The following is an 18,210-nucleotide window of genomic DNA, read 5'->3' on the forward strand; positions in this document are numbered from 1 at the left end:
TGAATGGATATTTTAATATTAAGACCAAATATTCCTGACAAAGAAAATAAAAGAAATGAAATTTGGATGGATTGCGTCCTTCTTCCCTCCCTTCCTTTCTTCCTTCTTTCCTTCATTCCTCCTTTCCTTCCTTCCTTTTTCTCTTTTCTTTCCTCCTTTCCTTTCCTTTTCTTTTTTTAAAATTAATTAATTAATTTATTTTTGGCTGCATTGGGTTTTCATTGCTGCGTGTGGGCTTTCTCTACTTGCGGCGAGCAGGGGCTACTCTTCGTTGTGGTGCATGAACTTCTCATTGCGGTGGCTTCTCTTGTTGCGAGCACGGGCTCTAGGTGTGCAGCCTCCAGAAGTTGTGGCACGTGGGCTCAGTAGTTGTGGCTCGCAGGCTCTAGAGTGCAGGCTCAGTAGTTGTGGCACATGGGCTTAGTTGCTCTGCAGCATGTGGGATCTTCCCGGACCAGGGCTCAAACCCGTGTCCCCTGCATTGGCAGGCGGATCCTAACCATTGTGCCACGAGGGAAGTCCCTCTTTTCCTTTCTTTTCATTCCTCCTTCATGTCTTTTTTCTCTCTTTCTTTCTTTCTTGCAAAACACCAACTTTATAACTAGTAAAGTTTTCAGAAAATGTTTTAAAATATATTTTTAATATTTTATTTTTTTCCATTCCCACTGTAGTTTGCATTTTGTTGCATCTCCAAGGGAGATTTTCAACAATGTCTTCAGAAGACAAAATTTCAGTAAAAAAACTAGTTTCCTCAGAATTCACTTTTTATTATTACTTTTTTTTTTTTTACAGAATATTCTGGAACTCTTCCTGGTCTCCCTACTTCATATGCTACTTTGCTAAGAATTAAGAAGAGTTCATCTTCATCCCTCTATGGTTCAAAAACTAGACCACGATACAGCAGTCCTCCATTAGGAACACTGAGTGTTTCTTCACCGAGCTGGCGAGGGGCAGCTCAACATTATTATTCCCCCATCAATCTTTATCATTCCTCAGATGCCTTCAAACAAGATGGTAAGTGTCAAAAGAAAATTGCACCTGTTGGAGTTAAGCAGGGAAAAAAGACTTTATTCAAGACTATTGCAGTAGGAGTTAAGCCTATTACAATAGAGGAGAGAGGTTAAACTCAACTGTGAAACAGAAAGTGAGTTTTTAAGATCTGGAAAGATGGAGGACATTAAGGAGGAGTTGGTCCAGTGTAATAAGGCCATCTGTGTTTACTAATTGGTGCCTATTGAAGTTAGCCTCTTACCATCTTATAGAGTCTGGGAAATAGGGACCCTCTCTTTTTTGATGATTACATTTCAAAAAAAAAAAAAAGGTCCTTGAGAAAGACATTCTTGGGTTTTACAACTGGTAGGAGACTGAGTAAAGATTTACATTTCACAGAAGCAAAGAAGGAATTTATAATTGTAGTTCTTCTAAAGTAAATGCTGTAAGAAAATGGAGGTTAGGGGACCAGAGTCAGGAGGAAACCTGTCAAAAGTTAAGTGAAGCTGAGGAAAATGTTAAGGCCATCTTGGTCATAAGTTAGTCTTATGTTCCACACCTATTTCAAAATTTTTTAAATGTGTTTAATTATAATTGCTTCCAATTCTGATTTAGGATTAAGACTAAATAAATTCATATACTGAAAGCAAAAATATTAAATTTCTGAAGGACAATTTGACAATGAAAATCAAGATCCTCAAAATAGTCATATCCTTCAATCTCATATTTTATTTCTAGAAATGTGTTTTGCATAAGGAAATAATAAACAATGTACACAGAGATATAAGTATATACTTAGCAGCATTTATGAGTAGAAAATAAGAAATAATTCAAATGTCCAACACTAAGAAATCAGTTAAATTAAGGATGACTATGCAGCTATTAACATTATGGTTTGAACAACATTTTCTAAATGTTCTCTAACTTTGTCATTTTTGGATATATCAACAAAACAGTACAAGGCTAATTAACAGAGAGAAGCACTAGTGCTTGATTATTACCAGGCTCTGTGCCAGTCTCTTTTGCATAGCTTATATCAATAATACTGTCAACAAACATTTGAAGTGGATATTATTACTGTCTTCTTTGGAAACAGAAACTCAAGGGGCAGATAAGTATCTTTGACAAGGTCACTCTTCTAATAACTAACCAATTTCATTCATATATCTACTGATTTTAAGTACAATTTGGGATATATTTCAATTATGATTGATAAAAGACTAAACATTTAGAGAAACATTTTGTAAGAACTAAACTACTTGGAAAAATCCTAGAAATTTCAAATTAGGTTGTGGTACCAAACCCAGGCAAACTCATGCCTCATGATTATGCAAATTGTTGCCATGTGGAGCATCATCTCATAGTGCTGGCATTTAATTTTATTTAAGCATGGTGTTTGTTCCTTAAAATGTTTTGTTTTTCAAAGTACTTATAAGTTTTTAAATTTCCATAATATATTCTGTGAAAAAAAATCAAGAGAATTAGGAGACAAGCCACAGCCTCGATGAAAATATTTGCAAAAAGGCACATCTGATAAATGACAGTTATTCAAAATATACAAAGTACTTTTAAAAATCAACGTAAGAACTTCAACAACATGAGTTTAAAATGGCCCCAAAACCTTAACAGACATGTCATCAAAGAAGATGCAGATGACAAATAATTATATGAAAAGATACACCACATCTTATGTCATCACAGAAATGAAAATTAAAACAACAATGAGATACCACTACACACTTATTAGAAGTGTCCAAATCCAGAACACTGAAAACACCAAATTATGCTGAGGATGTGGAGCAACAGGAACTCTCATATCTTGCTGATGGGAATAGAAAATAATACAGCCTCTTTGGAAGACAGTTTGGCAGTTTCTTATAAAACTAAACATACTCTTATCATATAGGAGAGATGGATAAGCAGAGTACAGAAGATTTTTAGGGCAGTGAAAATACTCTGAATGATATCATAATGATGGATATATATATATATGGATATATTCTTATACATTTGTCCAAATCTATAGAATGTACAACACCAAGAGTGAACCCTAGCATAAACTATGACTATTGGTGATTATGATGTGTTAATGTAGGTTCATCTTTGGTAAAAATGTGAGTGATGTTCATTCTGTGAGTGATGAATCATTCTGGTGAGTGATGTTGATAATGGGAGAAGGTATGCATGTGGGGGGAAGGGAGGTAGATGAGAAATCTCTGCCTTCTCATTTTGTTGTAAATCGCTCTGAAAAATAAATTCTTTTTAAAAAATCCATTACATTAACTCTAATGTCATACTCATCAGGCAGAGATGTGTTGGGATTTGTCCTCTTTAGGCCTCATTCATTATTTTATAGGATGACACCAAGAGAGAATGTATTGACTGAGTGATTGGAACTATGGGATACTATTGTATTTGGTATAATTTGGTATCACCTCGTGTTCTACTCCTTTGTTCTCTTGTTCCAAATATAAGTTAATGTGGTTCACAATGATACATAGAATACAGCTAAAAAATGTGAATTAAAACATACAAAAATGATGAAAACAGCAAATATTGAGACATAAAATGGAGCCAAGTTTGAGACTAATTCAAAGTGTCTGTATGCCTGGCATCGGTTAGTCCCATTTGTGATAATTAGTTAAAGAAAAAGAAACTCTGATCAGTTACACATTTCCCACTCTTTTAAGGATTAAAATGAATCAGTTACTCGGTAGAAATGCAGCTATTTCTGACGCTAGATTAGACAAATTTTTCTGGAGGGTTCTCATTAACAGTTTAATATTTGATGTAATGGTCAATGACCTGAACATTATTGTTATTGTGTACATAACAATGAGTTTCATCTGCTTCGATAAAGGCAGATGAAACCCAATCATCAACAACAAAATTAGAAGTAATTATCTAAAACTGTGCTCTTCTTTAATCTTTAATATGCATACAATCTCTTGAGAGTCTTGTTAAAATACATCCCCTTTCAACAGATCAGGAGGGGAGGGCCGTATAATCTGCATTTATAAAAAGCTTCCAGGTGATGCTTACGCTGCTGGTCCATGAACCATACTTTGAGTGGCGAGGCTCTAGGCTAGGGACCAGTTTGATATAATTTAAGTCCTTTGCTGGTCTAGTTTAATCCATATTTAGAGTATCAGGCAGAATGGATAGTCTGAGTATTTTCCAAGTAATCTTCCATAAGTATTGTTTTCCCATCTGAGCATTTGATAGATCTTGGCTATATGTGACTTTGAGTTTGTTCTCTCTGACAAGAGCCTGACATACGGCTTTTGTCAGGTAATTCCCTTTAGCCTTAATAGAGAGTAAAGCTGGAGTTGACATGCTCTTGTGAAAAATGAGAAAACCAACAGAGCCTGAATAGAAAGTTATCCCACTTCTGATCAGAGTGAAGCCCAAAACTACCCCAGATAGAGTTAAGATTTTTCTGAGAAACATAAAAGTGTTGTTTGCAGATCAGTTTGGGAAAGCAATTCTACTTCTGTATGTAAAACCTGGAGAAACTCTCCCACACATGCACAAGGAAATATAAAAGTACCTCACTGCAATGTAAGTTTAATAGCAAAAAATTGAAAACAACTCACATGTCCATCAGAAGGGGAATGGATACATAAACTGTGTTTTTCGTTCATTGAAAAATTAAGACTGTTAAAGAGAATAGACCATATCTTTATGAAACAAAATGGATATACTTCAAAATATAATAGTTAGTGAACAAGGAAATTTACAGAATATTACATATGATGTCATTTATGTAAAAAAATAAAAATAAAATATAATATTCATGGATAACTATATATAATACAATTTTTAACATATGAACTTGAGACAACAAGTGGCTATAGCGTTTACCTCTGAGGACAAAGGGAAAAGGAGAGCAGGTAAGTGGTACCAGGATAGGGAAGACAGATGACCTCAACAGTGTGATATTTTTTTTCTTAAAATATAAAATATGAAAATAATATGATGACACCTGTAGTAGGTAGACTATAAAACAGGTCACAGTGATTCCCACCTGCTGGTATTTACAGTGTGATCCCTTTTCTTCCACTGTGGGCTGAAGCTAGTAACCTGCTTCTGGAGAATAGATTCTGACAAAAGTAATGGAATATAACTATATGACTTCCAACATTAGGTTACAAAAGACTCTGGCTTTCATCTGACTTCTGTTCCAAAGGAAAATACTTAATTTGGGCCTGAGTAAACAAATCTTGACTGATTATAGGGACTAGATGCCTAAAAAGAGTACCAACCTGTTGAGATAATCACAAGATAACACAGAAAAATAAAATAGATGAAACTTATAAAGAAAACCTTAAAATCACAATATTGTGAGAAGAATGCTCTGTAGCAAATACAGAGGTATGGTGAGGACATCAACAAAATGAACAAAAGTTATGCTTATTATCTCACAATCTTTGTGGGTCAGGAAGACAGATGTGGTTTAACTTGTCCTCTGGTTCTGTGTCTTTCACAAGGTGAGACTCCTGTTTTATCTCAAGGCTCAAATAGGTACAGATCTACTTGTAAGCTCACTTACCTCACATAATTGTTCACAGGACTCAGTTGCTGAGGGTGGTTGGACTGAGTGTCTCAACTACTCATTGGCTTTGGCCAGAGGTCATTCTCGGGGTCCTCTTTATAGGGTAGCACAAAACATGGTAGCTGATTTCCAACAGCAGGAGCAAGTCAGAGCAAGAGAAGGCAAACAAGGTGGCTACCAGAAAAGTACAACAGTGAGTCACTGAAATTTGGTTGAGGTGAGGAAGTAGAGCCAGGGAAATAAATAAAAATTTTTGAGCTAGACTCAAGAAAGGGAGAAGAGAAACGGAGAGTACCTGAAAGAGAGAATGCTGTTCATTGGAGCTGAGCAATCAGAGAAGTCATCTGATTGTCATTTTTCTTTCAACCTGATATTGTTATTTTGGATAATGACTATGATCACTTCAAATTTTGCCAGTGAAATGTTCCCTATACCAAGAGGTATTATCTAGTTTTAAAAAATTTAGTTGTTAATAGTTACTCTACAGTAGTTGTTTGAATGCAAGCAATGTCATTTAATTGATTTTAAAAATTGACTAAAGTTTAAATTGGAAATTCTCATGGTAATATAGGTTAATTGAAAGCCCTTATGAGTCAGCACCTCAAACAACTGCAAAACATGTCCTAGTTTTGGATTTTGCAATGTAGACAAGGACTATTAACCACTGCTGACACTATACCTGTTCATCCCATTATAAATGAACATCCAATAACTTGGTCTTTGACTTAATCTCTTCTTGTTATTGTGGTTTTAGTGGGAGTAAACTAAGTGTAGGGTGCATTTGATTCTTCCATATGTGATGAGATGGTTAGGTAAGATATTTTATCTTCCTTGCAGAGAGACAGTCAGGATTAAGCGTGATTCTTACTAGAAAGTTTAGGTTTTTACTGGTGAAGCCCATTCTTGGGATTCAGAGACTACAAATGCTACCTCAGGTGGAAAAACAATGTGGTTCTTGAACGTAGCTGAAGCAAGTTATTTTTCGTGAAGTTTAAGTACATAATTTTGGATATCTTTAATTCCCTCAATGATAAGTACTACCTGCAATTTATGTAGCTCTCTGAGTCTACCCAGCCTTTGGAGTTTCTACCACTGGCTTCTGATGTCTGGAAGAGTCCCGCAACCTACCAGATTTGTTGCCTCACATTCTCAATACCTTTGGCTGAATTTCATTGTTGATGTGGCTTATTTCCAGATTAGACTTGGAACATGAGCAATGGCCTCATGACTCAAAGTGGTCTCTGTGTTGACAATTTTCTGTTGTTTCCTCAAAGTACCCTTTGCTGATAAATTGTCTTGGAGGACCAAATAAAAAATTTAAATGATCTTTTATGAGAATAAGAGTTCCCTCTGGGCAGGGAAAAAGGCATTTCAGTTGGATGATATACTCCTATAAATTAGATGACTCCAGTTTCTCTCAGTTTAAAAACCATCTTTTAATAAAATACTTACCATTTCATGACTATTCATTGAAACTTTGATTTTTTGTTTTATGGTATTCTTAATTTTTAGAGCTATTGTTATTAGCTTCTGTTAGTATGCTTTTCTCTCCAATTTAGCTATATTCCATTTGAGCAAAGACCATCTTGTATATTCCGTACCTTTTTTCTCTTTCAGCACTTAGAGCAGTGAAATCTTAGTTGGAGCTTAACAAATATTGTTTAATTAAGGAGGCATGTACTTGAGGAATTTGAAATCTGAATTTAGGCTAAATTTCTACACCATGACAGAATATTTGCCTGAAGATTTTTAAGCTAAACTGTGTTTATTTTTATTACAAATGAAAAGGAGGGAAAAACAATGTCTTCCATCTGTTGACAAGGTGGCTTTGTGGTTTGACATCTTCTGAATGTTGTATGGGGTCAGTACATTTTGATTATTCTCATAAGTGATAGCATCTCTGAATCAGCTGGCCTTTCTTTTATAGCCACATTAAAAATGATGAAAACATCTATTAGACTGTCAATGTATAGTATGTGCACAACATCATACTACTACCCATGAAACATTCATCACAAAGCTTTTTAATAAATCATGCTCTTCAATTCTTAGGAATCCTTGAAAGTTTTATAATGACAGTTTACACTTGTTTAATTTTCATAAAGAAACATAATTTTAGTGTTAAAAGGCAACTTAAAGAAAGGTTTGGATATTTTCTTTAAGAATTCATCTTATATTCTCACAAACTGTGAAAAGTTTTACTCACATTTTAACTGTGGATGTCATCATAAAATGCAATTTCTAATTAAACATTTCAAAATTTCTGGAAATTATCACATAAAATATATCAATGATCATTAAAAGTGAATTTGGTTTAATTTTATTGGACATGACGGGTTGTTATTTCCTCTAGACCATAATACCGATATGCTTAGTTCACATTACATGAATAAGCTAGATGAGGCCATTAATTAGAGGTAACCAGTAGGTGGAGAGCATTGGGTCTGGCATTAGGCCTAATCTTTGAGAAAAATGGACACAGAAATAATTGTTTAAAAGAGGATTTAAGTCAGAAAGGCAAGTTTAGAACCTAGGTAGACATGGTAATGTCTGGTCATGATTCAGGAAACAATTGAAAACAGTGTTTCAACACCAAGAAGCAAGGCTTCCCTAGGGAACCTGGCTGTAGAAGTCTCAGATAAGGTGATACTTAAAACCCTCCTACAGGAAGAAAGTTAGTATCTGGGTAGCCTTTCAATAAGTGACAGAAATTTCAAAAAGGGTTAGAGGAAATGAGATATCAGCTTGATCTTAAGACAGGACTCTACAAGGGAAACCAATGTCTCCATAAACAAAATGACATACCAGTGCTTCAAAAGCTCCACTGGAAGAAGGGTAGATGGACCCCAGGATCATCATTTCACAGTAGAACTTCGTCCTCCTATTTAGGCATCTCTGATGAAAGACTACTGTCAATACAGTGCTAACTTTAGGCTCTGGTTTATTGCTCTGGTCTGATTCTAAGAAGGGGTTGTACCTCCACTTTAGAGGTGTTTTTAAATTTTGTGGAGTAGTTTTGATTGTCTTAATTTTGATTCAAGGATGCTACTTTAATTTAGAAAGTGGAGGGCTTCCCTGGTGGCACAGTGGTTAAGAATCTGCCTGCCAATGCAGGGGACACGGGTTCGAGCCCTGGTCTGGGAAGATCCCACATGACGCAGAGCAGCTGGGCCCGTGAGCCACAATTACTAAGCCTGCGCCTCTGGAGCCTGTGCTCCGCAACAAGAAAGGCCTCGATAGTGAGAGGCCCGCGCACCACGATGAAGAGTGGCCCCCCCACTTGCCGGAACTAGAGAAAGCCCTCACACAGAAACGAAGACCCAACACAGCCATAAATAAATAAATTAAAAAAAAAAAGACTTACTGCCTGTTAAAAAAAATTAAAAAAATTAAAAAATAAATAATAAAAAAAAGAAAGTGGAGAATAGGAGTGCTAAATGACCTATAATTACAGTACACTTAAATGTCCTTCTAAACTTTCACATTAGTGAAAATTCTCTTTAAAACTTTCTGAGGCAAGAATCTAACTCTGTGCTTTATTATATGCAAGGTATTTTTGGTACATAATGGAAATGTCAATGAAAAACGTGTAAATTACAGCAAGATTATATTTAGTTTTGTTAAGAACTTTAACAGAATTTGTTGACCATTTAGAGAATCACATCACCTAACACCAATAACACTCATAAAATTTGATTAATCTATACTACACTTAGATCAGTTTGCCTTTGTAGCTGCTACATTCATGGGGGTTTTGTCAACAAAAACAAACTTTGATTACTTCTTTATGTCTCCTATTACAATTGTTCTTGAGAATTTACATATTGAATTAAATACTATTTTATAATGTTACTTATTTTTTATTTTATCCCTTCATTAGATTAAAAAATGCATATAGGTAGGTTAGAATATCCATTAATTTAAGAATCATAAGAGGAAAATTATAAAATACTTGTTATTAAAAGAATTTGAGAACTACTAACCTAAAGATGGATGTGTAGCAATTTTTCCTAAATTCTATATTGTTTTTCTGGACATGGTGAGACCAGAAAGGATGGAGTTATTACTAAGGCTCAGGAATAACAGAAGGGAAAAGGAGAAAGAAAAAAAACATATATATGATTTTATGATTTATAAGTATAATTTAAACATTTGCAATTTATGTTACTCTACATAAGTGCCTCCAAACCTAGCCCTTGGCTTGCCCCCATAGGTAATGCCATCTTGCCCAAATAATTCGGATGATCCCACAGCATATTTTGTTTTCCTGATATAAACCTAAGGAAAGCTATCTAGAGAAACTCAGGAGTTACCTTTCTCACATGCCTACCTTACACATTTTAGTTAACTGTCTGAAGATATATTGCTTCCATGGATGCAAACCCCTTGGGAAGGATATATGCTTCCCTTAAAGAATACTGTCACCTACCCAGGTGACTGAGCCTTAACTTGCCATGTGATTTTCCTACAGAGGGCAAGATCAATATCCCATAACACAAAATTGGTTCAAATGCAAAGACTAATAATGCTATACATATACCAAAAAGTGTTTATTTTTCACATCATGAAGCTTTCTGATAGAGCAGGATAGGCTGGTATGAAAATGGCTTGAGCAAGGAATGGGTTGCATTAGTTTTTGTTGTGGTTGGGGAGTGGAGCTGGGGTGAGAGTTCTTATGTGGGCTTGGGTTTTCGTGTTATGAACTTTCCTACCTGAGTCAAGGGAGGGATGCATATCATCTTTCCCTGAGGTGAAGCAAAAGGAAAAAATGTGACTGGTGGGGCTTGAAAGCCATCCACAGTCAAAGATCAAAAATGAAGTCAGACTTGATTACATGACTGTACAGTGCAAGTCAACCACGTAAAAATGCAAAACAAGAAGCATAACATCCATATAATATAAATATCTAAATAATAACACTGGACCTTCTAGAAAGGTTAACAAAAAAGGATTTAGAAATAGAGACACAGGATGAAAACCCGTTTTCAGAATTTGAGCATGTGAAGAAGGACTGGGACTAAAGGATTAAGTAGAAAACCAGTTATAAAAACTGGAGCACTATAACCTGATATAGCTAGATATGAGGTGGAATGGTTGAATATCTCCTGTCATAGGCCCATGGCCTAAGACTATACTTAACTAAGTAGTAATCCAAAGGCCTGAACTTGGAAAGGAGAATATAAGCAGGATTCTATAATCTAATGATATATACTTCAGTGACCATTGCTTCCTAATCAAATTATATCTTCATTAAAAGCTTCAAAATTATTTTGCTTTTAAATGTAATATTAATCAAGACAAGGTAATTCTGGATGCTATAATAAACAATTTGACACAATAAATGTTCTTTTCTATTCACATCCCATTCCACTTCGTTCTTCAATGAATGGTTCTCCATGTGGAGAGTTTGGGAACCATTTAATATTTTGATATCTATTAGGATCTCACTGGCACTTACTGCTTTTTTACCTTCAGCTAATTTACAGGTGAAGAGAGAGAGAGGGTGGAGGGCCATGCATGATTTTTGTGACGAGTCCTGGATTTCACTCATGTTATTTCAGTCCAGAAGCAAGTCACACTGGAGTCCCAGTCCAATCATAAGAAAGGTTAAAAAGTATTCCAGTGTTCTTAGGAAGAATAAATGGGATTATTGAGCATCTAACCAGTTCCTGTCACACATGAATAGACAAAACCTATCAAATATAATTGTGTGCTAATGATGACATAAAAGTTCACTGTAGATGATCATTTTGACATTGAGTATAATTATACGCTTAAAATACTCTTCTTCATTTATTAATTGATTATGATTCAAATCGTTCCAGGTCAGTCTATTGGTTATATTAAAACAAATTTGTTTTTCAATAAATTAAAGTTTAAAGTTAAAAAGTATCATTTTGGTTAATTTCTTATTCTACATAATATTCTATCAGAGGAACATAAGATATTCATGGAACAGCCTTCATATTCTAATCTTAATGGCAATTTCCATAAATTAAGCAAGGTATTATTGATGTACTAATCAACTCAATTATGATAAAATCTTGAGTAAAGTGTATTTATTTTAGAACAGAATTGAATCAAAAGATGTCTTCATCTAGGACATAAACTTATGTTACTTATTTAAGGCATACTTTATTTTTGAGAATCCTAACAATAAAACAGTAATTTGTTAAGACTTCATACATTACTAGAAGTGATGAAGCTAAAACTGGATTAATATCCTAGAGATTATTAGAATGGAAAGATTATCCTTCCAATTCTAAATGTTTAAGTCTCAATAAAACTTAAATAAAGCATTTTCATTCTCCCAAGTATGATTATTTGTAAATGATATTTTTATACTTTACTTTTCCTGGGACTTTCATAGATTTCATAGTTATGTTTTGTCTTAAACACTTTTTCATATAAGTAACATAGGGAGATAAAAAATAGTTTTTTAATTATCTATTCCTGTGTAAAAATTATCTCAAAACTTAGCAAATTAAAAGAATAATCTTTCATTTTCTCAAAGAGACTGTGGGTCTGGAATCTGTGGGTGGTTTAGGTGGGTGGTTCTGGCTTAAGTTCTCTCATGAGATGAAATGTCAGTCAAGCTGTTGATTGTAGCTGCATTCACCTTTGAAGGACTGACTGAAGGAAGTTCCACTTGAAAACACACTCGTGGTTGTTAGTAGACTGCAGTCTCTTGTTGGTTGTTGGCCAGGCCAGAGATTTCAGTTTGTCTTGTGTGGATCCCTCCATAATCTGAAAAATTGTACTCAGGATATAACAACTGTCTTCCTCTGAGGATGTGACTGACAATAACATTGGAAGAACAGTTTAAAGAACCCATACATGAAATCAAAGTACATATGACAAGATAACAGAAAATGATAAGAAGTAATCCTTAGAGCTCAGGAAACAAATGGAAGAGACAAAGAAAACCATTAAAGAGTTGAAACCCTAATTATTGGTAATATAAAGGCAACTAGAGCTCAGGAAACAAGTAGGAGAGACAAATAAAACCATTAACGAGTTGAAACAATCATTATTGGTAATATAGAAGCAACTGAAAAGATAGGAGCATAGCAAACAAATTAGAAGTCAAACAAATAGGAAAATAATAAAAATATAAAACTTGTTAGAGAGATGATAGAGCAGACATTTTTTTTAAAAAAGCCAACATATGTTTAAGTGGTATGAGGAAAATAAAACAAATGAAGAAGAAATATTCCCAAAAAAGAAAGTTTTGAGGAGGGAAATAAAGATGGTGGAATAAGAATATGTGGAGCTTACCTCCCCCAACAAATACACAAAAAAATACATCTACGTGTGGAACCCACTGAAAATGAACTGGAAACTAGCAACACTCAGATACAACCAAGGATATAAGAAAGATGCAGATGCAGTTGGGTAGGAAGGGAAGAAAAGCAATTGGGTCAAGACCTGTGCCCCTGGAAGGGACTCAGAGGACAAGGGAGATTACACCGGTATACACCCACCCTGGGGAGTGAGCGGATCAAGCCACAGACTGGGTGTCCCTGTGCTGAAGTCCCATGCAGAGGAGACAAGCCCCCTTGGCTGGTTGAAAGACCTTTGGATCAGAGAGAATGTCTGGAAAAGCCTGCACTCCACTTGTGAGGCGTGTGCACACTCTAACTAGCCCCCAAGGCAGAGCAGAGAGGGTCCTGCTCTAGTGGCTGCAGGTTTCCCATGACCGACCACCTCGTGGTGCACGCCACAGCCCAAGTCAAGCAAATGCTCTGGCCCCACTCACTCCATGGCACAGTGCAGTGCTGGATCTGGAGCAGCTTGACTGGGGAAAGGACTCTACCATGGGATGCAGAAGCTATCTTGTCTCAGGGCAGAGCCCAGGGAGGGTGGCAACAGCCATAGTAGGCACTTCCTCAGGCAGTGTCCCAAAAGCTGCCTAGATCTCTGACAGTGATTGCTCCACCACAGCTAATCTCCAAACATGTGCTGAGAGTCCATGTGGGTTCTGCCAGCCCTGAGAAGTGACTCCACAACAGTGAGAGGGTGATGGGAGAAACAGAGGCAGGGGGCAACGATTGGCTGTGAGAGACAAAGGGAACTTGCACACAAGGTTGCATCTGAGCAGAGCCACATTCGCCTACACAGGCAGCACATGGACCTCTGTTTGCACGTGGGCCCCACTTGCTTCAGCACTCCCCTCTTCTGGGGCAAAGGTCCTGGTGTGGGGAGAGAGAAAAATACACACTAAGGGAAGAGAGCCACTTAGAGCCCAATCCTCAGGGCTTCTGCGCCAGTAAATTGGGATCAGACCCTACCCCTGACAGTGTGGTGATAGCCACTGATCAGAGAGGAAGTCCTGCCTCATACCCAGTGCCAGCTTTAGCTCCTCCATCTCCAACCCCACCCCTTACCAAGGTGACAGCTACCAGCACACCTTGAGGAAAGATGTGACTGGCGTCCGCTTCAGATCCAGCCGTCCTACCAAAGGCATTAGGCATACACAGTCTGCGTAGGGAGGTTCCCACATAAGAACACCACTTCAAGACTGTAATTGGTAATTATTTCACCTAAATTCATAGAGACAGAGAAAATTAAGTAAAATGAAAATGTAGAGGAACTATTCTCAATTGAAAGAACAAGAAAATACCCCTGAAAAACAAATAAACAGAAATAATTTACCAGTTAAAGAATTCAAAGTATTGGAAATAAAAATGTTAACTGAATTAGGAAAAATAATTGATCTAACCACTGAACATTTTAACAAGGAACTAGAAAGTATAAAAAAGACCCAATCAAAAATAAATAATTCAGTATATGGAATACAAAACACCTTAGAAGGAATGAATAGCAGACTAGGTGATACAGAATAACAAATAAGTTATCTGGAAGATAGAATAATGAAAATCACCCAAATAGAACAGGAAAAATAAAAATAAATTTTATAAAATAAAAGCAGTTGAAGAGATCTCTGGCCCAAATAAACAAAATAGAAATGAAAGACTAGAAATGACAAATGATATCACAGAGATACAAAAAAAAAAAAAACATAAGAGAATGCTATGAACAGTTATATGCCCACAAATTGGACAACCTAGAAGAAATGAACAAATTTTTAGAAAGATACAAACTGCCAAGACGGAATCAAGAAAATCAGACTATTTTAACAGACTGATCACTAGTATTGAAATTGAATTTGTAATTAAAAAACTCCCAGCAAACAAAGCCCGTCAAGGACTGGATGGTTTCACAGGGGAATTCTATAGGACACATAAAGCGGAACTAATACCTGTCCTTCTCAAACTATTCCCAAAGCTGAAGAGGATGGAACACTCCAAAATTCATCATATGAGGTTACAACAACCCTGATACCAAGACCAGATAATAACACTACAAAAAAATAAAATTATAGACCAATATGTTTGATGAATATACATACAAAAATACTCAACAAAATATTAGCAAACTGAATATGATAATATCTAAAAAGGATCATACACCATGATCAAGTCAGATTTATCCCAGGAACACAAGTATGGTTCAACATTTGCAAATCAATTTTTTCTACTCTGATTGCTGTGTTTAAAACGTCCAAAGCTATGTTAAATAATAGTGGTGAGAGTGAGCATCCTTGTCTTGTTCCTGATTTTAGAGGAAATGCTTTCAGTTTTTCACCATTGAGAACAATGTTGGCTGTGGGTTTGTCATATATGGCCTTTATAATGTTGAGGTAAGTTCCCTCTATGCCTACTTCTGGAGAGTTTTTATCATAAATGGGTGTTGAATTTTGTCAAAAGCTTTTTCTGCATCTATTGAGATGATCATATGGTTTTTATACTTCAGTTTGTTAATATGGTGTATTACATTGATTGATCTGCATCTATTGAAGAATCCTTCAGTTCCTGGGATAAACCCCACTTGATCATGGTATGTGATCCTTTTAATGTGCTGTTGGATTCTGTTTGCTAGTATTTTGTTGAGGACTTTTGCATCTATGTTCATCAGTGATATTGGTCTGTAGTTTTCTTTTTTTATGACATCTTTGTCTGGTTTTGGTATCAAGGTAATGGTGGCCTTGTAGAATGAGTTTGGGAGTGTTCCTCCCTCTGCTATATTTTGGAAGAGTTTGAGAAGGATAGGTGCTAGTTCTTCTCTAAATGTTTGCTAGAATTCACCTGTGAAGCCATCTGGTCCTGGGCTTTTGTTTGTTGGATGATTTTTAATCACAGTTTCAATTTCAGTGCTTGTGATTGGTCTGTTTATATTTTCTCTTTTTTCCTCATTCTGTCTCAGAAGATTGTGCTTTTCTAAGAATTTGTCCATTTCTTCCAGGTTGTCCATTTTATTGGCATATAGTTGCTTGTAGTAATCTCTCATGATCCTTTGTATTTCTGCAGTGTCAGTTGTTACTTCTCCTTTTTCATTTCTAATTCTATTGATTTGAGTCTTCTCCCTTTTTTTCTTGATGAGTCTGGCTAATGGTTTATCAATTTTGTTTATCTTCTCAAATAACCAATTTTAGTTTTATTGACCTTTGCTATCATTTCCTTCATTCCTTTTTCAATTATTTCTGATCTGATCTTTATGATTTCTTTCTGTCTGCTGACTCTAGGGTTTTTTTGTTCTTTTTTCTCTAATTGCTTTAGGTGTAAGGTTAGGTTGTTTATTTGAGATTTTTCTTGTTTCTTGAGGTAGGATTGTATTGCTATAAATTTCCCTCTTAGAACTGCTTTTGCTGCATTCCATAGGTTATGGGTCATCATGTGTTCATTGTCATTTGTTTCTAGGTATTTTTTGATTTCCTCTTTGATTTCTTCAGTGATCTCTTGGTTATTTAGTAGTGTATTTTTTAGCCTCCATGTGTTTGTATTTTTTACAGTTTTTTCCTGTAATTGATATCTAGTCTCATAACATTGTGGTTGGAAAAGATACTTGATACGATTTCAATTTTCTTAAACTTACCAAAGCTTGATTTGTGACCCAAGATATGATCTATCCTGGAGAATGTTCCATGAGCATTTGAGAAGAAAGTGTATTCTGTTGTTTTTAGATGGAATGTCCTATAAATATCAATTAAGTCCATCTTGATAATGTGTCATTTAAAGCTTGCGTTTCCTTATTTATTTTCATTTTGGATGATCAGTCCATTGGTGAAAGTGGGGTGTTTAAGTCCCCTACTATGATTGTGTTACTGTCGATTTCCCCTTTTATGGCTGTTAGCATTTGCCTTATGTATGGAGGTGCTCCTATGTTGGGTGCATAAATATTTATAATTGTTATATCTTCTTCTTGGATTGATCCCTTGATCATTATGTAGTGTCCTTTTTGTCTCTTGTAATAGTCTTTGTTTTAAAGTCTATTTTGTCTGTTATGAGAATTGCTATTCCAGCTTTCTTTTGATTTCCATTTGCAGGGAATATCTTTTTCCATCCCCTCACTTTCAGTCTGTATGTGTCCCTAGGTCTGAAATGGGTCTCTTGTAGACAGCATATATACAAGTCTTGTTTATGTATTCATTCAGGCAGTCTATGTCTTTTGGTTGGAGCATTTAATCCATTTACATTTAAGGTAATTATCAATATGTATTCTCCTATTACCATTTTCTTAATTGTTTTGGGTTTGTTTTTGTAGGCTTTTTCCTTCTCTTGTGTTTCCTGCCTAGATAAGTTCCTTTAGCATTTGTTGTAAAGCTCGTTTGATGTTGCTGAATTCTCTTAATTTTTGCTTGTCTGTAAAGGTTTTCATTTCTGCGTTGAATCTGAATGAGATCCTTGCTGGGTAGAGTAATCTTGGTTGTAGGCTTTTCCCTTTCATCACTTTAAGTATGTCCTGCCGCTCTCTTCTGGCTTGCAGTTTCTGCTGAAAGATCACCTGTTAACCTTATGGGGATTCCCTTGTATGTTGTTTGTTGGTTTTCCCTTGCTGCTTTTAATATTTTTCTTTGTATTTAATTTTTGATAGTTTGATTAATATGTGTCTTGGCATGTTTCTCCTTGGATTTATCTTGTGTGGGACTGTCTGTGCTTCCTGGACTTGACTGACTATTTCCTTTCCCATGTTAGGGAAGTTTTTAACTACAATCTCTTCAAGTATTTTTTCAGACTGTTTCTTTTTCTCTTCTTTTCTTGGACCCCTATAATTCGAATGTTGGTGCATGTAATGTTGTCCCAGAAGTCTTTGAGAGTGCCCTCAATTCTTTTCATTCTTTTTTCTTTATTCTGCTCTGTGGTAGTTATTTCCTTATCTTCCAGGTCACTTATCCATTCTTCTGCCTCAGTTATTCTCCCATTGATTCCTTCTAGAGAATATTTAATTTCATTAATTGTGTTGTTCATCATTGTTTCTGTGCTCTTTAGTTCTTCTATGTCCTTGTTAAACGTTTCTTGTATTTTCTCCATTCTATTTCCAAGATTTTGGATCATCCTTTCTATCATTACTCTGAATTCTTTTTCAGGTAGACTCCCTATTTCCTCTTCATTTGTTTGGTCTGGTGGGTTTTTACCTTGCTCCTTCATCTGCTGTATATTTCTGTGTCTTCTCATTTTGCTTAACTTACTGTGTTTGTGGTCTCCTTTTTGCAGGCTGCAGTTCTTAGTTCCCATTGTTTTTGATGTCTGCCTCAGTTGGTAAGGTTGGTTCAGTGGTTTGTGTAGGCTTCCTCATGGAGGGGACTGGTACCTGTGTTCTGGTAG

At 35.8% G+C, this 18,210-nt stretch overlaps 1 protein-coding gene across 1 annotated transcript in view; it reads left to right on the forward strand.

Annotated features, from left to right (window-relative positions):
* Nucleotides 1–18,210, forward strand: part of CNTN5 (contactin 5) — a 1,371,764-nt gene that overhangs the window by 840,169 nt on the left and 513,385 nt on the right. Inside the window, exon 4 of the mRNA XM_082339878.1 lies at nt 793–1,014. Within this exon, the coding sequence (XP_082196004.1) occupies nt 793–1,014 (222 nt within the window). The remainder of the gene's footprint in view (nt 1–792; nt 1,015–18,210) is intronic.

Source organism: Balaenoptera borealis (assembly GCF_965194805.1).
Source record: "Balaenoptera borealis genome assembly, chromosome: 11".
Classification (NCBI taxonomy): domain Eukaryota; kingdom Metazoa; phylum Chordata; class Mammalia; order Artiodactyla; family Balaenopteridae; genus Balaenoptera; species Balaenoptera borealis.